The sequence below is a fragment of the Stegostoma tigrinum genome, chromosome 1 (genome assembly GCF_030684315.1).
Source record: "Stegostoma tigrinum isolate sSteTig4 chromosome 1, sSteTig4.hap1, whole genome shotgun sequence".
NCBI lineage: Eukaryota > Metazoa > Chordata > Chondrichthyes > Orectolobiformes > Stegostomatidae > Stegostoma > Stegostoma tigrinum.
In genome coordinates this window covers 104,521,884-104,540,442 of record NC_081354.1, presented here as the reverse complement: position 1 = coordinate 104,540,442, position 18,559 = coordinate 104,521,884, and the positions used below count along the sequence as shown (strand labels likewise).

Sequence of the window (18,559 nt, the reverse complement as noted above, 5' to 3'; positions counted from 1 at the left end):
TCACTGTCCATCTACCTTTGTAGCAAAGTTAGGAAGAAACTAAAATGGAAATATTAATTATATGACTGTATAATTAAAAGGAACAACACACAGTGGATGTACTCACGATTGAGGTGCTGAATGCCACTTGACGTGAATGTGAAATTGTTTCATGTTTATCCTCATATACATCTTTCTTAGTCAATGTTGAGCATTTAGCAGTCAAGAAATTCAATGAGCTATGGCTTCCCACTATTGGTAGCGATCTGCAGCTGTTCGAATGGTGACACCTACAAATAGGTTCCTCAGAAATGTTACATAAATCTTCAGAATTAAAATCCTGATAGAACTCCAGCCTTTTTGCTATTGGGCAGATGAAAGACAAAAATCATGATGAATATAAAGGGTTGAAGTGCAATGACTCAAACATTCCAGTGTTCTCCTCAGACAAAAAGCACTGATCAAAAATCTCGCAGTACATTTCAAACATTCCTTACAAATGTCCCATTTAAACCTTTCAAAAGGCATGATGCACAAAAAAAGTGTTTTTAAACACATATTCAGTATATACGAGCACAAAATGATGCTTTTCTGCCATGGACCCCATAATGTCCAGAGATGTGTAGGTTAGAAGGTTTCGCCATGGGAAGTGCAGGGTTACAGGGATAGGGTGTGGGGTGAGTCAGGGTGGCATGCTCTTTGGAGAATCGGTGTGGATTTGTTGGGCCAAACGGCCCGTTTCCACACTAAGCATTCTGTTAAATCCCTGAAGAGGCGATTAAATTATGATTTTGTTGGGGTCAATAATTTTCCTTATGTTTAAAACAGAGAAAGTTTGAGACCTCACGCAGTTAGTAAGGGAATAAAATCACAAGACTCCGTGGTTTTGAACTATACTTCACTGTATAAAATTAGAATGTAAAAGTTAAATCCACACATCTTGTACTCTGACAAATGTAAATTGATGAACTATGGTCAATCAGCCCTCAAAACGTATCAAATAGAATATGTAGTTCAGACAGATCCCAGTGACTCCTCATCAACAATCATCAGACTGACACTAACAAGTCACCATAACTCATTGTATTTTTGCTTCCTTCACATGCAATGTCATTTCTTAACTTTCAACGATCTAGCTTTCATTCTCCCTTAAAACCTACAGTCATGCATGGATTGCCTTAATGACTGTTCATTATTGTTTAATCCCTTCCCCTGATATTGACTTCCACTGGAATCCTGTCGACAGAAGGCAATGGCCGAGTGGGTATTATCGCTGGACTGTTAATCCAGAGACACAGAGAATGTTCTGGGCACTCAGGTTCGAATCCTGCCATAGCAGATGGTGGAATTTGAATTCAATAAAAATATCTGGAATTAAGAATTTAAGGATGACTATGAATCCATTGCTGATTGTCAGGAAAAAAAAACATCTAGTTCACTAATGTGCTTTAGGGACAGAAACTGCCATCCTCACCTGGTCTGGCGTACATGTTACTCTAGATCCACAGCAATGCCCTCTGGACAATTAGGGATGGGCAATAAATGCTGCCTGGTCATCCTGTGAATGAATAAAGAACACTCCAGTCCCTATTCATGGGCACAATTCCAGATTTTGCATAGTTTCACTCTGTGGTACTAGATTTCTTGGAGGTTGAGTACTTCCTGGCTGCACCATGTAAATATTGCTTATGGAGTTCCTTCACCAGCCCTCTCAGCTGCAGCAAACAATCACCAGCACGCACGGGTTCTTTTAAGTGCAAACATGTTTCAATACCCAGCCAGTGACTTTCAATCTCCTCATCAGCTCTTCTGGAGTTCTCTTAGGGAAGACGGCTGACTCAAATTCCCAGCTTCAGTGTATTTTGACTCATGTTTCAATTGGACCATGACCCTTATTTTCCATCCTTCTATTATAACATTTTCTGAAACTTCCCAAAAGACTCCTACTACTGCCATCAGTTTACCATTCCAGTTCCAATAATTGTTTTCATGCACCCTATCTCACAGCAATGAAAACATACTGGTTTCCTAATGTTAATTCTATTGTTCATATGATCATTGAAACTTTGCCTTTGCTACAGCAGTACGGGGCTCTCAGTGGTTGGCACTGCTGCTTTACAATGCCAGGGACCCGGATTCAATTCCACCCTTGGGTGACTGTGTGGAGTTTGCACATTCTCCCCGTGTCTCCATGGGTTTCCTCTGGGTGGTCCTGTTTACTCCCACAAAGATGTGCAGGTTAAATGTATTGGCCATGATCAACTGCCCATAGTGTCAAGGGATGTGCAGGCTAGGTTACCTGAGGGAGATGCAGGAGTACAGGGATAGGGTGGGAGCAGAGGTGGGTTGGTCTGAGTGGGATGCTCTTTGGAGGGTCTACATGGGCTTGATGGGATTAACGGCCTGCTTTCACACTGTAGGGATTCTATGATCATTACTATTGACTGGAGCGGCTTCTTTTTGTGCATATAACATAAACACCTGAGCAAATCAACAGTCCTAACTGGTACATATGAAAACAAACAAAATAAAGCAACCATAACAAGTTTCTGATTTTAAAAGGAAGTTAGCATGAAAAATTAATATTTCCATATAATTTAAGAAAATCTATATTTGCTATGCAAATCCCATTCCATTAAATAGAACAGTATAAAATTATAAAGCAAAGAGTTTATTAAATAAACCCCATATTTTAAGCTCTCTTCTGCAATAAGAAAGAGGTTACATCTGTGAAACACCTTTGATTACCTTCGGATGCTTTAAAACCAATGAAAATGTTTTCTACATAAATGGCTGAGTGGGTTGAGCTAAGCCACTTGAGAAAAAATACATCAAATCTTCTTAGTCAGTGTATCCATGACTGACTGGATAACTTCAAACGGTGAGGCAGTCCATGTGAATATTTAAGTACCTTCAAAAGCCAGTAAAATAATCACATTTTGTGAACGAAATCCCTAGATTGTAAACAAAATACAAACATACCATTTTCTTCATGAAAATACTCAATCCCAGCAATGTTGCACCTGCAGAAAACCATTTTGTTCTCTGTAAGTGTTCCAGTTTTATCTGAAAATAGGTATTCAATCTGCCCCAGGTCTTCAGTGATGTTCAATGCCCGACACTGAATGGTAGAATTCGTGTTTTCATCATACAAATCAACGTCACTCTGGAGTAGTAGTATTTGGCCCAGCTTGACAATTTCAATGGACACATACAAGGAAATTGGGATCAATACCTTAAAAAAAACAGCCAGCATGGTTGAGTTTTAGTTCGCAAATTTGATGTTATCCATGTCACTTTTTTCAGAATATGTGAAACAGACTGCAAAAATGCACTTTGGACCTTTGTGAATTCATAACGCTAAACACAACACACAAAAAAATTATGCATTGTACATTTCAAAATCCTTCGTCTTCCAATAAAAAGCTGGTCACCGCGCTCACCCCCCATCCCTCACACCAACCTTGTTCCCCTGGCTATTCAATTAATGCAACTGTAGTAAATTCACTGATGATTTTCCTAGACACTGTGGGGTATGCTTTCCTTTCCATACCACATACTTTATATGAGGTATTTGTGGTTTCTACATTAGTTGTTTCTAAAGTGGCAGAAAATATACTGATAAAAGACTTGTTTTCTTTTAAAAAGTTTTATCAGAATTAGAAACACATCATGGAATAGTTATTGCACCAAAGACCACTTGGCCCTTGTATTGAGACTGGTTTTCCGTAAGGCCTCTGAAATTCTGCTCATTCTGCACCCTGCCTTTTCTACATAGCCTGCAATTTGTTTCATATTATCATCTAATTTTCTTCTGAAGGCCCCAATTGACACTGCCTCGGCCAAGTTGCAGGTAGTGCACTTCACATCCTAGCTGCTCTGTAAAAAAAGAATTTCCTTGTGTCTGCACTGCTTCTTTTGCCAATCATCTTATATCAATGTCTTCAAGTGCACAATGTCAATGGAGATAATTACTCCCTGTGCACTATGTCTAGACCTCTCATGATTTTGAACACCTCCACCAAATCACCTCTTAACTTTAACTTCTCCAAGGTAAATAGCTCCCGAGTGTTGGCCATTAGATGTTACTCATGCTGGAACAAGCTTTGTACTGGAGTTCCCCACAAGTCTGAATTGGGACATCTATCTTTCCTAATATATATCAATGATCTGGATCTTGGTGCACAGGGAACAATTTCTAAGTTTGCAGATGACACTAAACTTGTAAGAACTGTAACTCTGAGGACAATGTAGAATTGCACAATTCTAAAGCGGGTGCAGGAGCAGATGTACCTGGGTGTATAGATCTTTGAAGGTGGCAGGACAGCCTGAGAGAACAGTTAATAAAGCATACAGTGTTCTCATCTTTATCAGTCGGGGCATAAAGTGCAAAGCAAGGAGGTTAAATTCAACTTGTACAAGACTCTTGTTCTATCTCAATTGGAGCATTGTGTACAATTGTGGGTACCACATACACTGGAAAGAGTGCAGAAGAATGGTTTCAGGAGTAAGAAATTTCAGTTCAGAGGACAGACTGAAGTTTAGAATTATACAGTACAGAAGATGATCTTTGGCCCATTGAGTCTACACCAACAAAAAAACTACTCTACATCTATAGTACTTCTACTTTCCAGCACTTTGTCCATAACCTTGAATATTACAGGATTTCAAGTGCTCATCCAAGTACTTTTTAAAGGTTGTGAGATTTCCCACTTCAAATATCTTTCCAAATGGCACATTTCAAATTCCCTGCACCCTATGGGTGAGAAAGCTTTTCCTCAATCCCTGTAAACCTCCTAACTTTCAGCTTAAAATTATGGCCCCTTGTAATTGACCCTTCAACTCAGGGGAACAGGTATTTTCTATCCACCCCACCACGTCCCCCATAATCTTATACAAACCAATCAAAGGATTTGGGATTGATCTCCTTGGATAGCAGGTAGTTGAAATGAGATTTGAAAGACGTTTTCAAATTTATGAATGGGCTGGATAGAGTACATAGGGAGAAGCTGTTCCAGCTTATACGAGTAAAAATAACATTGCCACAGAGATTTAATGTGCAACCGAAGCAAGGAGTAAACAAAAAACTTGACACATTGAGCAGACAGAGTGTGAAATGCATTGCCTAGAAATGTAGCGGATGCAGGTTCAATTGAGAATTCCAAATCGGTACTTAATTACTTCGATAAAAATGGTGTGCGGGGATATGGGGAAAAGACAGGAAATTGGTACTAGTTAATAGGACTGGTAGAGGAGTAATGGGCCAAATGGCCTCCTTCTGTTTTGTGACGATTCTGTAATTTTTCCAATCTATTCTTCTTTATGGAAGTATTTTCATGAATCTTTTTCGTATTCTCTCACATCCTTCCAAAATTATGCTGCCCAGAGCTGGGCATAATATTCCAGAAAAGTTAAATCAAATCAATATTTTATATAGGGTTACAAAAGTTTCTTATGCACTCTACACCCCTTTTAATAAAATGACTTTATATTAATCATTTTCTCAATCTGCTCTGCCCACTCCAATGATTTGTGCATGTATACGTGTGGCTGTTCTGCTCTTACACCTGTTTAGACTTGCACTTTTTATTTTATGCTGTTTTCCTTTGTTTTCTACTAAAATAAATCAACTTCACATGCATCTACATTAAAAATGTTACCTGTAAAATGTCTGTCATTCCAAACTCTTGAAATTTTGCACTAGACACCTCAGTTCATAACATTTCCAAGCTTTGTGTCACCTACAAATTCTAAAACCATCCTGTATGTCCAGGTCTAGGTCATTATAATGCATAGAGTAAAACAACACCAATGCCATAAGACCTGACTCTATACCTCTCTTAAGTCCAAGAAATACTCACAATGACTTTACGCTTCTTATTACTTGGTCAACTTCATCACCATACTAACCCATCTCTTTTATTCCAAGGATTCTAATTTTGATTAGAAACCTTATATGTTTCACTTTATCAAATATATTTTGGAGGTTCACGAATACAACATCAATCATATTTGTAGCATTATTATGACCTAGACTTGGACAGGCAGGAAGGTTTTAAAATTTGCAAATATCTTTTGGAGGCTCATGAATACCAAATCAATCACATTAGCAGCATTACTTGTTAAAAGCGCATTTGAGTCATCACAGTCAGTGACTCAGTTGAGTTGGTGTCCCACCAAGAACCAGGAAAGTCTCAGTTTAGATATAACACAGTGTGGAGCTGGAGAAGCACAGCAGGCCGGGCAGCATCAGAAGAGCAGGAAAGCTGACATTGCGGGTCAGGAACCTTCTTCAGAAAATCAGTCCCAGTTTTGCACCAGTTCTACCCTGAGTGATTGCAGTCAATGCAATATCAATGGCAGTACAATTACTAAGGAAATTGGTCAATGTTCAGTACTGTATCAATCCATTTCTGAATTTGCCCGTATTTTACTCAAATATATTTTGGGTTGAAAAAGAAAGTCCTCAGTTCCTTGCCATTAACAATACTCAAGTTGGTTTGAGCATAATGCTCTAAACTTAGAAGACGAACATCCAAATGAGGCTTTTCTTGTATTTATGAAGTGCTCAAACTTCCAGTAGGGTCAGACCTGGAACAACATAAATTAAATCCTCCTTACCTGTAGTAAAATGATCATGGTCCAGAACATATAGAATGCTGCCAAAGCTGGAGGGGTATGTTCTCCATCTGGCTGTGGGACATTAAAAGTAGGGAAGTGCAAATAGCTACTTAACCAAATTCCATGACCTAATCATAAAATAAAAGTAATTAAGGTTAGACTTCTATGATATTAAATTGCATTATTCTCAATATTTCTTTTAAAAATTGCACAAGGGAAAAGGAATTATATTTTGTAATTTTCTGATCAACAAGATGTGAGAATTGCACATCTCATTATGGCCTGGATTATCCCTGAATAGGACAGAAAAGTCTATCAAAATCCAAGGTAAATCAATTACATAAATGATGCCATAGGAAACAAGGAAATTAGACCATTGGTAGAAATTTGAATTGAGTAACCATGATGAAGAGACTTTCTCAAAGATTAGTAAACAGGCTTATGCAATTCACATTATTTAGAATACATTCATAAACGGTATTGCATTCCAGGTTTGTAGATGATATCTTGCTCTCAGCAAAAGAAGGACACTCACAGGATGAGAAAAGTAACATTGTCAAGCCTCTGTAGATAAGTGTTGAGAACCATGCTAAAAAGACAAGGATGTAGAGAGAGATAATGGGAACTGGTTAAAATAGTATCAGAGATAATGGGGTTAATGTAGAGATAACACAGTGAAGAGCCGGATGAACACAGCAGGCCAGGCAGCATCAGAGGAGCAGGAAAGTTGACATTTCGGGTCAGGATCCTTCCTGCAGTTCTTACTATCTCTGTGACAAGGATGTATATTGTTATATAAGGTTCAGCTGAAAAGAAAAATCAAGTATGTTAACTGACCAGACATTGAGTTGAAAAATGCTATGCGGTAGCAATTGTCATGGTAGATAAAATGTAATGATGTGTGAATTGATGTAATTAACATCAATGGGAAAGTAATTAGAAGGGTACCACTTTTAAACCAGTAACATGAAGGGTTCCTGTGGTGCACTGGTAATATAGCTACCTCTGGACCGAGAGACTCAGGCTCAAGTCCCACCTGCTCCAGAGGTATGTAATAACATCTTTGAGCAGGTTGATTCGAAAAATAGATTAAACCAGTAAAAAAACTACATCTATTCTGACAAATGTAAACAGTTTTAAACCAGTTGACTCTCATTGGTCATGGCACTACTCTGAGAAATGAACCAATGATTGCTGTCACCTGTTTGAGTTGAAACAGGTGTTATACATGTATGCATTATTTGTCTCCAACAAAGAAGTGTTCTTTCAAATTGTCCTGATGAGCACAAGTTAGAAACCTTCAACAAAATGTATCTTCCTTTATCTGTACTGCCAAACAACTATAATTAAGAACATTAAAGCAGAACACATGAAAAAGTTTTCTGTGTTCAACTAAAGCCAAAGGTTAAGATTATGTGCCTGCAAACTATCTGCAGTGGTGGAGTGGTAACGTCAGTGGACCTGTGATCCAGAACCCGCGGTAATGTTCTGTGGATATAATTTAAAATTCCACCATGGCAGGTGGTGAAATTTGAATTAAATAAAAATCTGGAATAAAAAGCTAATCTAATGGTGAACACGTAACGACTATATTCTTCATAAAAATCCAACTAGCTCGTTAATGTGTTCTAAAGAAGAAAGGCTGCTGCCTTTACCCAGTCTGGCTTACATGCGACTCCAGACCCACAACAACATGGCTAACTCTTCACTGTCCTCAGAAAATGACCGAAGAATTTACTCAGACGCACAGCAATTAGGGAAGAATAATAAATGCCAGCCTAGTCAGCGGTGCTCACGTCATCTGAACAATATTTGTAAAAAATTCAAGTTGTTAACTCAAAACAAAAACAAACTTTGTACAAAGAGTTTTGTGATGCATTCTTGCTTAATCCTGAGTTGGGTTTTAAAACTATAGCAGAACCATTACCAAGACCATTAACTTCTACTTCCACACCCTTACCTACCCATATTCACTCAATGGTTGCTCATTCTGAGAGCTGGCACAAACACGGTGGGCTAAGTGATCGCTTCCCATGCTGTGACAATTCCGTAATCTACTTTTAAATTACTCCCATGACCGTTGTGATCTGATAGCATATCAACTTTAAAGATGATGGATTTTCTCTCTTTTCAAGTACAAACGGAATCTCATAGCTTAAGTCTAAGATATATGATAGCTGTAGGTGCATTCTAGTTTAATAAGAACATGGATTTGTCTAAGTGATAATTCGCACTGTTCAAACTACGCCATAAGCGAATTGAAAAATTTATAGTGAATTAGCACTTCACACTTCAACAAGGATATTTTTTTGAGATTGATAGAGGATTGTTGTGCAATTTCTCACAAAGGCAGACACAAACAAAGCTGCATTAGGACACTATTAAAACAGGCCAGGACACACTTCAACACTTCAGGACCAGACAGGAAAGAGGAAGAATATTTATACAAGATCCTTGCTTTAAATGTATATCCCCGCAACTTCATCCACCAATGCCGATAAAACAAACAACAACAGGAGGACACAGTATGATCTAACACACAAGCCACACTGCCCTACATCAAGAACATATTGGAACTATCAACAAGACCCCTAAGATCACTGGGAATCATTGTGGCCCACAAGCCCACAGCCACTCTACGGCAATCACTTACAGGGATTGAAGCCCTCATGCCTACAACATGCAGAACGAACGTGATTTACAAAATACCAAACAACGACTGCCACAAACTTTACATCGGACAGACAGGAAGGAAACTAACTATCAGAATACATGAACATCAGCTAGCAGCAAAGTGGCACGACTAACTCTCCTTATTATCGGATCATTCACACAATGAAGGCCATCGATTTATCAAACATAGACATGCACTGGAATTCCTAGAGACACGGGTCTCCACCCATACTTCAATCAACAAACATAGAATCGGGCTCCATGTACAAATGCATACAGATCAAAACCAGAAATGACAGTACTCACCATAATGGATTAGACAGTATAAATTACAAGCAGAGTAGAATAACATCACTTCATCGGAGGCTCCACTGATGATGTCACCTAGCATGGTGGTGAAATGTCTGAACGAGAACAAGCCAGCTTGGCAAGCAAGTCAACAACCCCAAAGGCTGACATACTTAACATAGCATTGTCAAACTAGATATCTTTCTTCCATACTTTGGCCACTTACCAAATGCTCCAGTTAGACACATCATGAATAGTAGGACCACACACCAAAGAACATCTGTATTAAGCCTTCTTTCAAGTTTGCTGCGCTTGTAGCGAGGGCCACTGTTATTCATCATGGCTTTGGTTTCATGTCCTGGTTTAGAAATAAATAATAATGATCACCCACAAATCCAACGTTACTGTTACATTAGAGATAATGGAAACTGCAGATGCTGGAGAATCCGAGATAAGAAAGTGTGGAGCTGGATGAACACAGCAGGCCAAGCAGCATCTCAGGAGCACAAAAGCTCATGTTTCCGTTTCTGATGAAGGGTCTAGGCCTGAAACGTCAGTTATGTGCTCCTAAGATGCTGCTTGGCCTGCTGTGTTCATCCAACTCCACACTTTATTACCGTTAAATTAAAATGGATCTGAGCATTCTCTTTAATTAATAGAATTAAACAATATAAAACAGGTATAATAATGAGAAACTGGGCTCCTTGAACCAACTAGATTATTTGATTTCCAAAGCAGCACTAGCAGCTATATATTTATATTGTCATGAGCTCATAAAACCTTTCACACTATAGGTATAATTTCTGACATCACATTGATTTCACTTTTAATTCTGAACCTCCATCTGAATAATACTGTGGATAAAGAGAAATTGCTTGCCATTACTGAAACTAACATCAAACACAGCATATAATGATACTTTCAATCAACTTCCTCATATATGTTATGGCACACCTATGGAACAGTTGGAACAACATATGACTCAGAAACAGGGACACTACCACTGTGCTACATTAGCTCATCTGAACTGAATTTAAATTTCACCAGGTGCAGTGATGAACTGAACTCATGTCCCTAGAGCGTTGGCCCAAGGCCTCTCTATTACTGGCCTAGTGACATTACTACACACCATTATCATTATTTCTCCTAAAATAACAAATGTATCTGAATCTTGTAGATATTTTCATTTAACCTATTCAGACATGTTGCAACACATGCTTCTGGCAGGTGGGACTTAAGACAGCCCAAAAGTAGATACACTACCAGAGTCAGGGCTGGTGGGACCTGAGCTACCACTGCACCAAAAGAGCCTTCCTGAAGCGCAATAGTATCATTAATTCAATAATGCAAGATCAATATATGTTGATAGATATTATTTTATTGCCTTAAAATTGATCAGAATGATTAAGACGTCCCAGCTGAGTGAATCAGAAGTGACAACGCAAAATAAAAGAGAAATGCACGGCAGTAAGGATTGAAATTAAGCATTAATTAATTCAAATTTCTAAAAGGAACCAAGAAAATGAAGCTGTTGAAAGTGCTTCCAATGCAATTTCTCACATCTGAAACATTACTAAAAACAAAAATTAAACCAGAAATGTTCACAAAAAAACCCCATCAAATTCTTCAACCAAACTGACTTGGACAGTAGATATGAACAGTTATCTCACTAAACATGTCACTGGCTCACACTGTTTTCACATGGATATTGTGGTGATTTTAATAAGGACTTCATAGAATATGAGTTCCCTGATTGATTAACAGCCCCAATTAGGGGGCCCTGGCTGACAGATACAAACAGGACTGTCAGACGTTCTGCTCACTCTGAGGAATCTGGACCAGTTTCAAGTACTATGCAAGTAAATAAAGGGTGACTTGTGACCGGATACCGGCCTCTGTGGAGTTATTCAAGCCACCATCTTAAATTTCTTCCCCATTAGCAATGCCATTTATGAAATAGTTATGTTTACCTTATGACAGTGCTTCCCAAACTCTTTTCCTTTTTGATGTTTGATAAGTTCTATGACAGGAGCGTGAGGTGGGTGCAGGGCCAGAATGATTCCTGTGGGAATGTGGTGTATGTGATGAGGAACTATGTTAGTGGGGAAGGGAGGAGGGACCTATGCTACCAGTGATGGTGATATACATTGGTCAGACTCCTGCGAGTGACAGAGGAGGCTGTTTCACTCACAGAACTTTTAAGTAAAAAAAAACTACCTCTCCACCAGATATTATCAGGACAGGGTTTATACCTTAATGAGGCCAGTTAGGCAATGATCACCATCAAAACAAAAACTTTGAGATTTAACCATGCAGCATTAGCACTTGGTTAGAGCACTACAGCAGCCTCCGAGCTAGTGATCCCAAAATGTTGGCTGATAACATCACTGGAGACCCCAGTCTATAATTTTTGAAGTCCTGTGTACAGTATCTCAAAGTGAAATACTTGTTTTCAAGAAAATTTGTCACAAAGTTATAGATTTACCATGTCAAGTTCTAACACTGACCTGCATAAACTACAATTCCAACAACAGCTTCAGTATTCCTAATGGTACAACCTCGAAGCAAAAGATTGTTCTTACTAAGACCAACACGCTCTTTATTTTGATGTATCCTGCAAATTTTCAGAAATGATAATAGTTAATAAGGGAAAAACAACAGGCCAATTTATATTTCTTTCCAATATTCATAAAGATACATTTCAGAGAATAATGGTTTGAGAAAGCATATTTACAAATTTGTACCATTAAACAAGACTGTTTCGTGTGATGATAATGATTAAAGTACTATTTGTTTGCCTCCAAAGTAACACTTCTTAGAAATTTAAAATATTTTAGAAATGAATTGCCTTTGGAAATGAATAGCTGCATCACATTAATCTAGAGTAAATTCTGAACCTAAAATCAACTTTTTGAAGTTGGACATCTTGATCTTCCTCAACAAATGTACTGTTCATAAACATTTTCAATGACTGAAACATTTTCAATAACTAAAACATTTTCTAAACAATTTATTAAGGGTAAATGTTGTGGCACTGGAGGAAAAATAAGGACGGTTATGAAGTCAGAGCACATACTTCTATTTTACGAAGCCATTACATAGTAAACATTCCAAGAAGCTTCACAATAGTGGGGAGAGTTTGTGGGCACAAGACAAAGTAGGAGAAATGGCAGTGAAATGGTGAAAATGGATTTTTAAGTTGGCTTTTGAAAGGTCAGAGAGTTCTAGCAAGGCAGAGAATTTCACAGTGCCAGCCTTCATCACCAGTGGCAGGCCCTAATGTGTACAACAAAGATTCTGCAGACAGGGAGAGCAATGAAGCAGCAAGGCAATGAAGAAACATTATTGACAAGCATCAAGATTTCAAAGTCGGAACAGTATGAAATAGGAAACTAAGAAAGATGTGCAACGAGAATGCAATCAGTGAACAAATTAGTAATGTGCAAAATATTGACTGCAACACTGTCACATGAATTGATACTCATACAGGACACAGTTCAGGAAGCCACAATTAATATTTGTAAAATTGAGTCTCAAAGTGACATAGGCAAATTCAGTGCACTAAAAGTGGTTAGAGAGGGTAAATGGTAATAACTTACAGATAAAAGTAGTTAGATTTGAAGTTCAGTCAAGCAAGACATCATAATGCTGCAATATCCTATTTTGATACAATGCTGATTGTCTTCATTTTCAAATCTTACATAGTTAGCTGGGAAATGCAGATCACTTACATATACCCTTTAAACCTGTTTAGATCATTGTTCGGACTTTCACATTCTATTCTGCTGGCAAACTGCTCAGGATCAGCTTCACAGCCCTGCATAAAAAGCATATATGTAAGGGAGAAACCAATTCATTTTATTTACATAATTCTCAAATGTTATCTGGTGACATTAGACATTAGAACACCTCTGCTCTCTCTATAACTTTCTGCCAAATATCAAGAAATGGTCAGTGAAACATATGTAGGAATTATCGAAGTTTCATCTTTATTAATGGATGGTTTGTGGATGTGTATGTGTAAGAGCTAAAATTACTGATTCTTCAATATTTAGACATGAAAATTGTCAAGACAACATAGAGATTCTGCAGAAAGTTAGAGACAGATAAACCAAATGGACAAAAACTTGGCAGATGGAGCATAACTTGGGAAAATGTGAGCTTGCCCACTTTGACAGGAAGAACGTTTACTACTTAAATGGAGAGAAACTTCAGAACTTGGAGTTAGACAGTGAACAAATTGGCTTGATTCCTGTATCACAAAAGGTTTGTTTGCAGGTTTAGCAAGTGATCAGCGAGTTAAGTGGAATGTTGACACTTACTTCAAGGAAAATAGAATACAAGAATTGGGAAATTTTACTGCAGATAGGTCCTTATCAAGACTACATCTGGGGTAATGGGAACTGCAGATGCTGGAGAATTCCAAGATAATAAAATGTGAGGCTGGATGAACACAGCAGGCTAAGCAGCATCTCAGGAGCACAAAAGCTGACGTTTCGGGCCTAGACCCTTCATCAGATGAAGGGTCTAGGCCCGAAACGTCAGCTTTTGTGCTCCTGAGATGCTGCTTAGCCTGCTGTGTTCATCCAGCCTCACATTTTATTATCTTACATCTGGGGTAGTGTGTTGTATTACGGTCTCCTAATTGAGAACCAATAAAGATGAATTAGAAGCAGTTCAATTCATGTTTCACTCGTTTAGGTTGTGACCTTATGAAGAAAGTTGAATAGGTTGGCCTTTCACATTGAAGTTGAGAAGAACACGATTCTAAGGAGACAATAACGTGGATTCTGAGAGGGTGTTTTCTCTTGTGGAATATACTGGCAGTTACAATTTAGAATTAAGAGGCCTAGCTTTTTAAGATGGAGATGAGGATAACTATCTTCTCTCAGAATATTATAGTTGGTGGAATTCTCTATCCCAGAAACCAGAGAAGACTGTGTCATTGCATATAGTAACATAAATTTCTTAATACTGAGATACATAGACCTTTTAACAGGCAAGGAAGTCTACTGGAAAGTGGAACTGAGACCACAACCAGATCAGTCATGAGCTCACTGAACGACAAAGCATAATCAAAGGTCTAAACTGACCTACTCCTAAGCCTGATGATACTACGCTGCTCTTTATGGCGTATATTCTCAATGCTCATAGTAACAAGTAAGAAAATGACTTAGAAGTTAAAAACTGTAACGATATGGTCAGTTGTACAATACCTTCGGAAAGCTGCGTTCAAAAGGAAGGTTTAAACTAAATAGTGGAGCCAAGGGATCAAATGCTGAAAGATATGGTGTATCAAAGGATAGAGGCAAGTGGGAAGAAAGTAATAATATGGGAAATGACAACAAAGAAATGGTAGGAAGCACAGAGAGAAAAAAAAATCTAGCAAAACACCAACAAAAAGGACTAGATATTCCAAAAAATGACAAGACAAAAATAACTGAAGGCTCTACTTATGAATGCGTGCAGATTTCATAAAGAAGTAAACAAACTGATAGTGCGCATTGAGGAAGATAAATATGACCTGACAGCCATTATGAACACATGGCTGCAGCAAGACAACGATTGCTCCGAATATTCAGGGCATCAGTATATAAAATCAGTTTGGGTGCAGATGAGGAATAGTAGGGAAAAAAGTTACAAGTCAGAATGGTCCATGAATTCTCAAACAGTAAACACAATGTAGAGCAAGGTATACAAGAAGAAATAAGGGTGCTTCTGAGAAAGGTATGGCAATAAATAGAGTGACTTTAATCATTCAAACTGGAAAAATCAGATTGGCAGCAGAAGCCTGCACGTCAAGTTGATAGAATGCATTTGAGTTAGTTGGTCAGTGCACTGAGTACAGGACTTGGGAAGGTCAGACATGTGTGGAATGAGCTGTCACGAAATCGTGGAGGCTGGTACAATTACAACAGTTAAAAGGTATCTTGATGGGTTAATGAATTAGAAGGCTTTAGGGGGAATATGGGCCACCTGCTGGGAAATGGGACTGGATTTATTTTGGATGTCTGGTCAGCATGGACGAGTTGAACTGAAGGTAATGTTTCCATCCTGTATGACTTTAGGAGTCTAGTTTCTTACACCATCACATTCTGGAAGTGACCAAAGAGCAGTTTATATTACATCTGGTATAGTACAATGTGACAGGATTAATGAATGAACTCAGGTTAAAGGCACTCCCACGTGGCAGCAAATATCAGCAAGATTCAATTTTAGATCCAGTATGCAACGTAGAAGATTGGGCCAAACACCAGAACTTTAAACTAAGGACATCTATGTGAGCATGAAAGCTGAGGCAGCTGAAATTAAGAGGTGTACTACGTTAGTGGCTGGACTGATAGAGATTCTGTGGTGGACACTTGAGGGAATGTTTAAGAATAGTTGGAAATAAGCAGATTCTTACTACCTGGGGCATAGGATCTGAGATTTTAGATGGCTCTTCTGGGGTAGTTTCTGTCAGAGCAGCGAAGGTTGAGAAGTGACCTGATAAAGATGAATAAGATTGAGGGTGTAAAGAGTGGATAGGAAGGCACATGCAAAAAAATTCTATGGAAACTCAAAAGCTCTGGTAGCACCTGTGAAGAGAGAAACAGAGTTAACATTTCAAGTCCAATTAATGTGAAACAGTTCTGAACAAATGTCTAATCTGACTTGAAAGGTTAACTCTGTTTCTCAGATTCCTTCCGGGTTTGATTAGTTTCTCTAGCATTTTGTGCGTGTTTGATATTTCTAGCATGTGTAATATTTTGCTTTTATGTCAGTAAGAAGAATTTCATAGAATCAGATTCTAATTTGTGGAAAGTGGCTCTTCAGCCCATTAAGTCTGCACTGACCCTCCGAACAGCATCCCACCTAGTCCCAGTTCCCCACAACCCAGCCCCGTAACCCCACATTAACCTTGGTTAATCCACATAACCTCCCTGGACACTACAGGGTGACATGGCAAGGCCAATCATCCTAAACTGCGCATCTTTGGACTGTGAGAGGAAACCAGAGCACCAAGAGGAAACCAAAGCAGATAGGGGAGAATGTGCAAACAGTCAACCGAGGCTGGATTCAAACCTGTGTCTGTGGTGCTGTGAGGCAGCAGCACTAATCATTGAGCTACGATGTTAGCCATTTTTTCCATTAGTAGAGGGATCAATAACCAGAGAACACAGATTCATGGTAAGATGTAGAAGGTTAGAGCTGAGGAGAATTCTGTATTTTCAAAGAGGATAGTGAGAGTCTGGAACTCACTGACAGAAAGGATGGTTGAGTCTGAAACTTTTGTAACATTTAAGCAGCATTTTGATAGCTTGCAAGGCTACTGGCCAAAAGCTGGAAAATGGAATAACTATAGCTGGATCTTTGTTGACTGGCGCAAATATCATGGCTGTACAGCTTCCTGTGTTGTAAATGTCTATAAGTTTATGAAAGGAAAATTCTAAAGTGAAGACTCAGCATCTATGGTAAACTAAAGAAATTAGGAAAAGCATCAAACGTTAAGTAAAAGCAAAGACCTGTAGAAACACGTGATAATGGGATATGTGATAATGGAAAATGTGATAATGCACATCTGCCAATGTGGTATATTGTAGCGGTGTGGCTTCCTCTACATTGGGGAAACCAAGCGGAGGCTTGGGGACCGCTTTGCAGAACACCTCCGCTCGGTTCGCAACAAACAACTGCACCTCCCATTCGCGAACCATTTTAACTCCCCCTCCCATTCCTCAGACAACATGTCCATCATGAGCCTCCTGCAGTGCCACAATGAATCCACCCAAAGGTTGCAGGAACAGCATATTCCGCTTGGGAATCCTGCAGCCCAATGGTATCAATGTGGACTTCACCAGCTTCAAAATCTCCCCTTGCCCCACTACATCCCAAAACCATCCCAGTTCGTCTCCTCCCCCCACTGCATCACAAAACCAGCCCAGCTCATCCCCCTCCCCCCACTGCATCCCAAAATCAGCCCAGCCTGTCTCCGCTTCCCTAACCTGTTCTTCCTCTCACACATCCCTTCCTTCCACCTCAAGCCGCACCTCCATTTCCTACCTACAAACCTCATCCCACCTGCTTGACCTGTCCGTCTTCCCTGGACTGACCTATCCCCTCCCTACCTCCCCACCTATACTCTCCTCTCTACCTATCTTCTTTTCTCTCCATCATCGGTCCGCCTCCCCCTCTCTCCCTATTTATTCCAGAACCCTTTCCCCATACCCCTCTCTGATGAAGGGTCTAGGCCCAAAACATCAGCTTTTGTGCTCCTGAGATGCTGCTTTGCCTGCTGTGTTCATCCAGCTTCACACCTCGTTACCTGTAGAAAGATGACTGACAGGTCTAATCATTAGTCAGAATTTAAAGAATTGCAGAGAATGAATAAAAGGTTAATCAGGAGGAAGAAATTACAGCATGAAAGGAAGCCAGGAATGTAAAAACAGATAGCATGTGTTTCTATTGCTGCTAAAAATGAAAGAAAGAAATTGAACCAAAAACTGATGGTGCTGGACTAACACAGCAGATCTAGCAGCATCTGCAGAAAGAAAACACAGTTATTATTAAGAGTCAAGTGATCCTTCTTTAGTAAGGTGAAGGTTGGGTTCTCTACAGAGTCAGAATAGGAATTAACATAGATGAAAAAGAAAAGGCAGATGGAATGAACACAATTCTACTTGTACCTTCACTACACAGAATAAAAATAAACCCACAATCGCTGTAAATTAGAAGGTGGAAAGGCAATGGGAATTTAGGGAAACTACAAAAACTAAGGAAACAATACCATACAAATAGATGAAGATGTGGGCAAAGGGGTCAGAAGGGACTTAATTCTAGGATCTTAGCAGAGGTGGGGGTGCTAATGAGCTAGCAAATGCGTTGGTGTTGATTTTCCAAAATTCTATTGATTCAGGAAATGTTCCATTAGACTGAAAAGTATCACATATAACCCTCTATTCAAGATTACGAGAAAGCAGAAAACAGAAAACTGTTTTTATTGGCTAACTACTTTGATGAT

The 18,559-nt window shown here is 39.0% G+C and overlaps 1 protein-coding gene across 3 annotated transcripts in view; it reads right to left on the bottom strand.

Moving 5' to 3' along the window:
- The window catches only part of atp10d (ATPase phospholipid transporting 10D), a 218,236-nt gene that overhangs the window by 72,209 nt on the left and 127,468 nt on the right, over positions 1 to 18,559 (bottom strand). For all 3 annotated transcript variants that reach the window (XM_048544369.2, XM_059647631.1, XM_059647625.1), the window contains 6 exons: positions 13,293 to 13,378; positions 12,069 to 12,175; positions 9,788 to 9,919; positions 6,601 to 6,728; positions 2,962 to 3,214; positions 107 to 342 (listed from right to left, as the gene is read on the bottom strand). In XM_048544369.2, the coding sequence (XP_048400326.1) occupies positions 107 to 342; positions 2,962 to 3,214; positions 6,601 to 6,728; positions 9,788 to 9,919; positions 12,069 to 12,175; positions 13,293 to 13,378 (942 nt within the window). The remainder of the gene's footprint in view (positions 1 to 106; positions 343 to 2,961; positions 3,215 to 6,600; positions 6,729 to 9,787; positions 9,920 to 12,068; positions 12,176 to 13,292; positions 13,379 to 18,559) is intronic.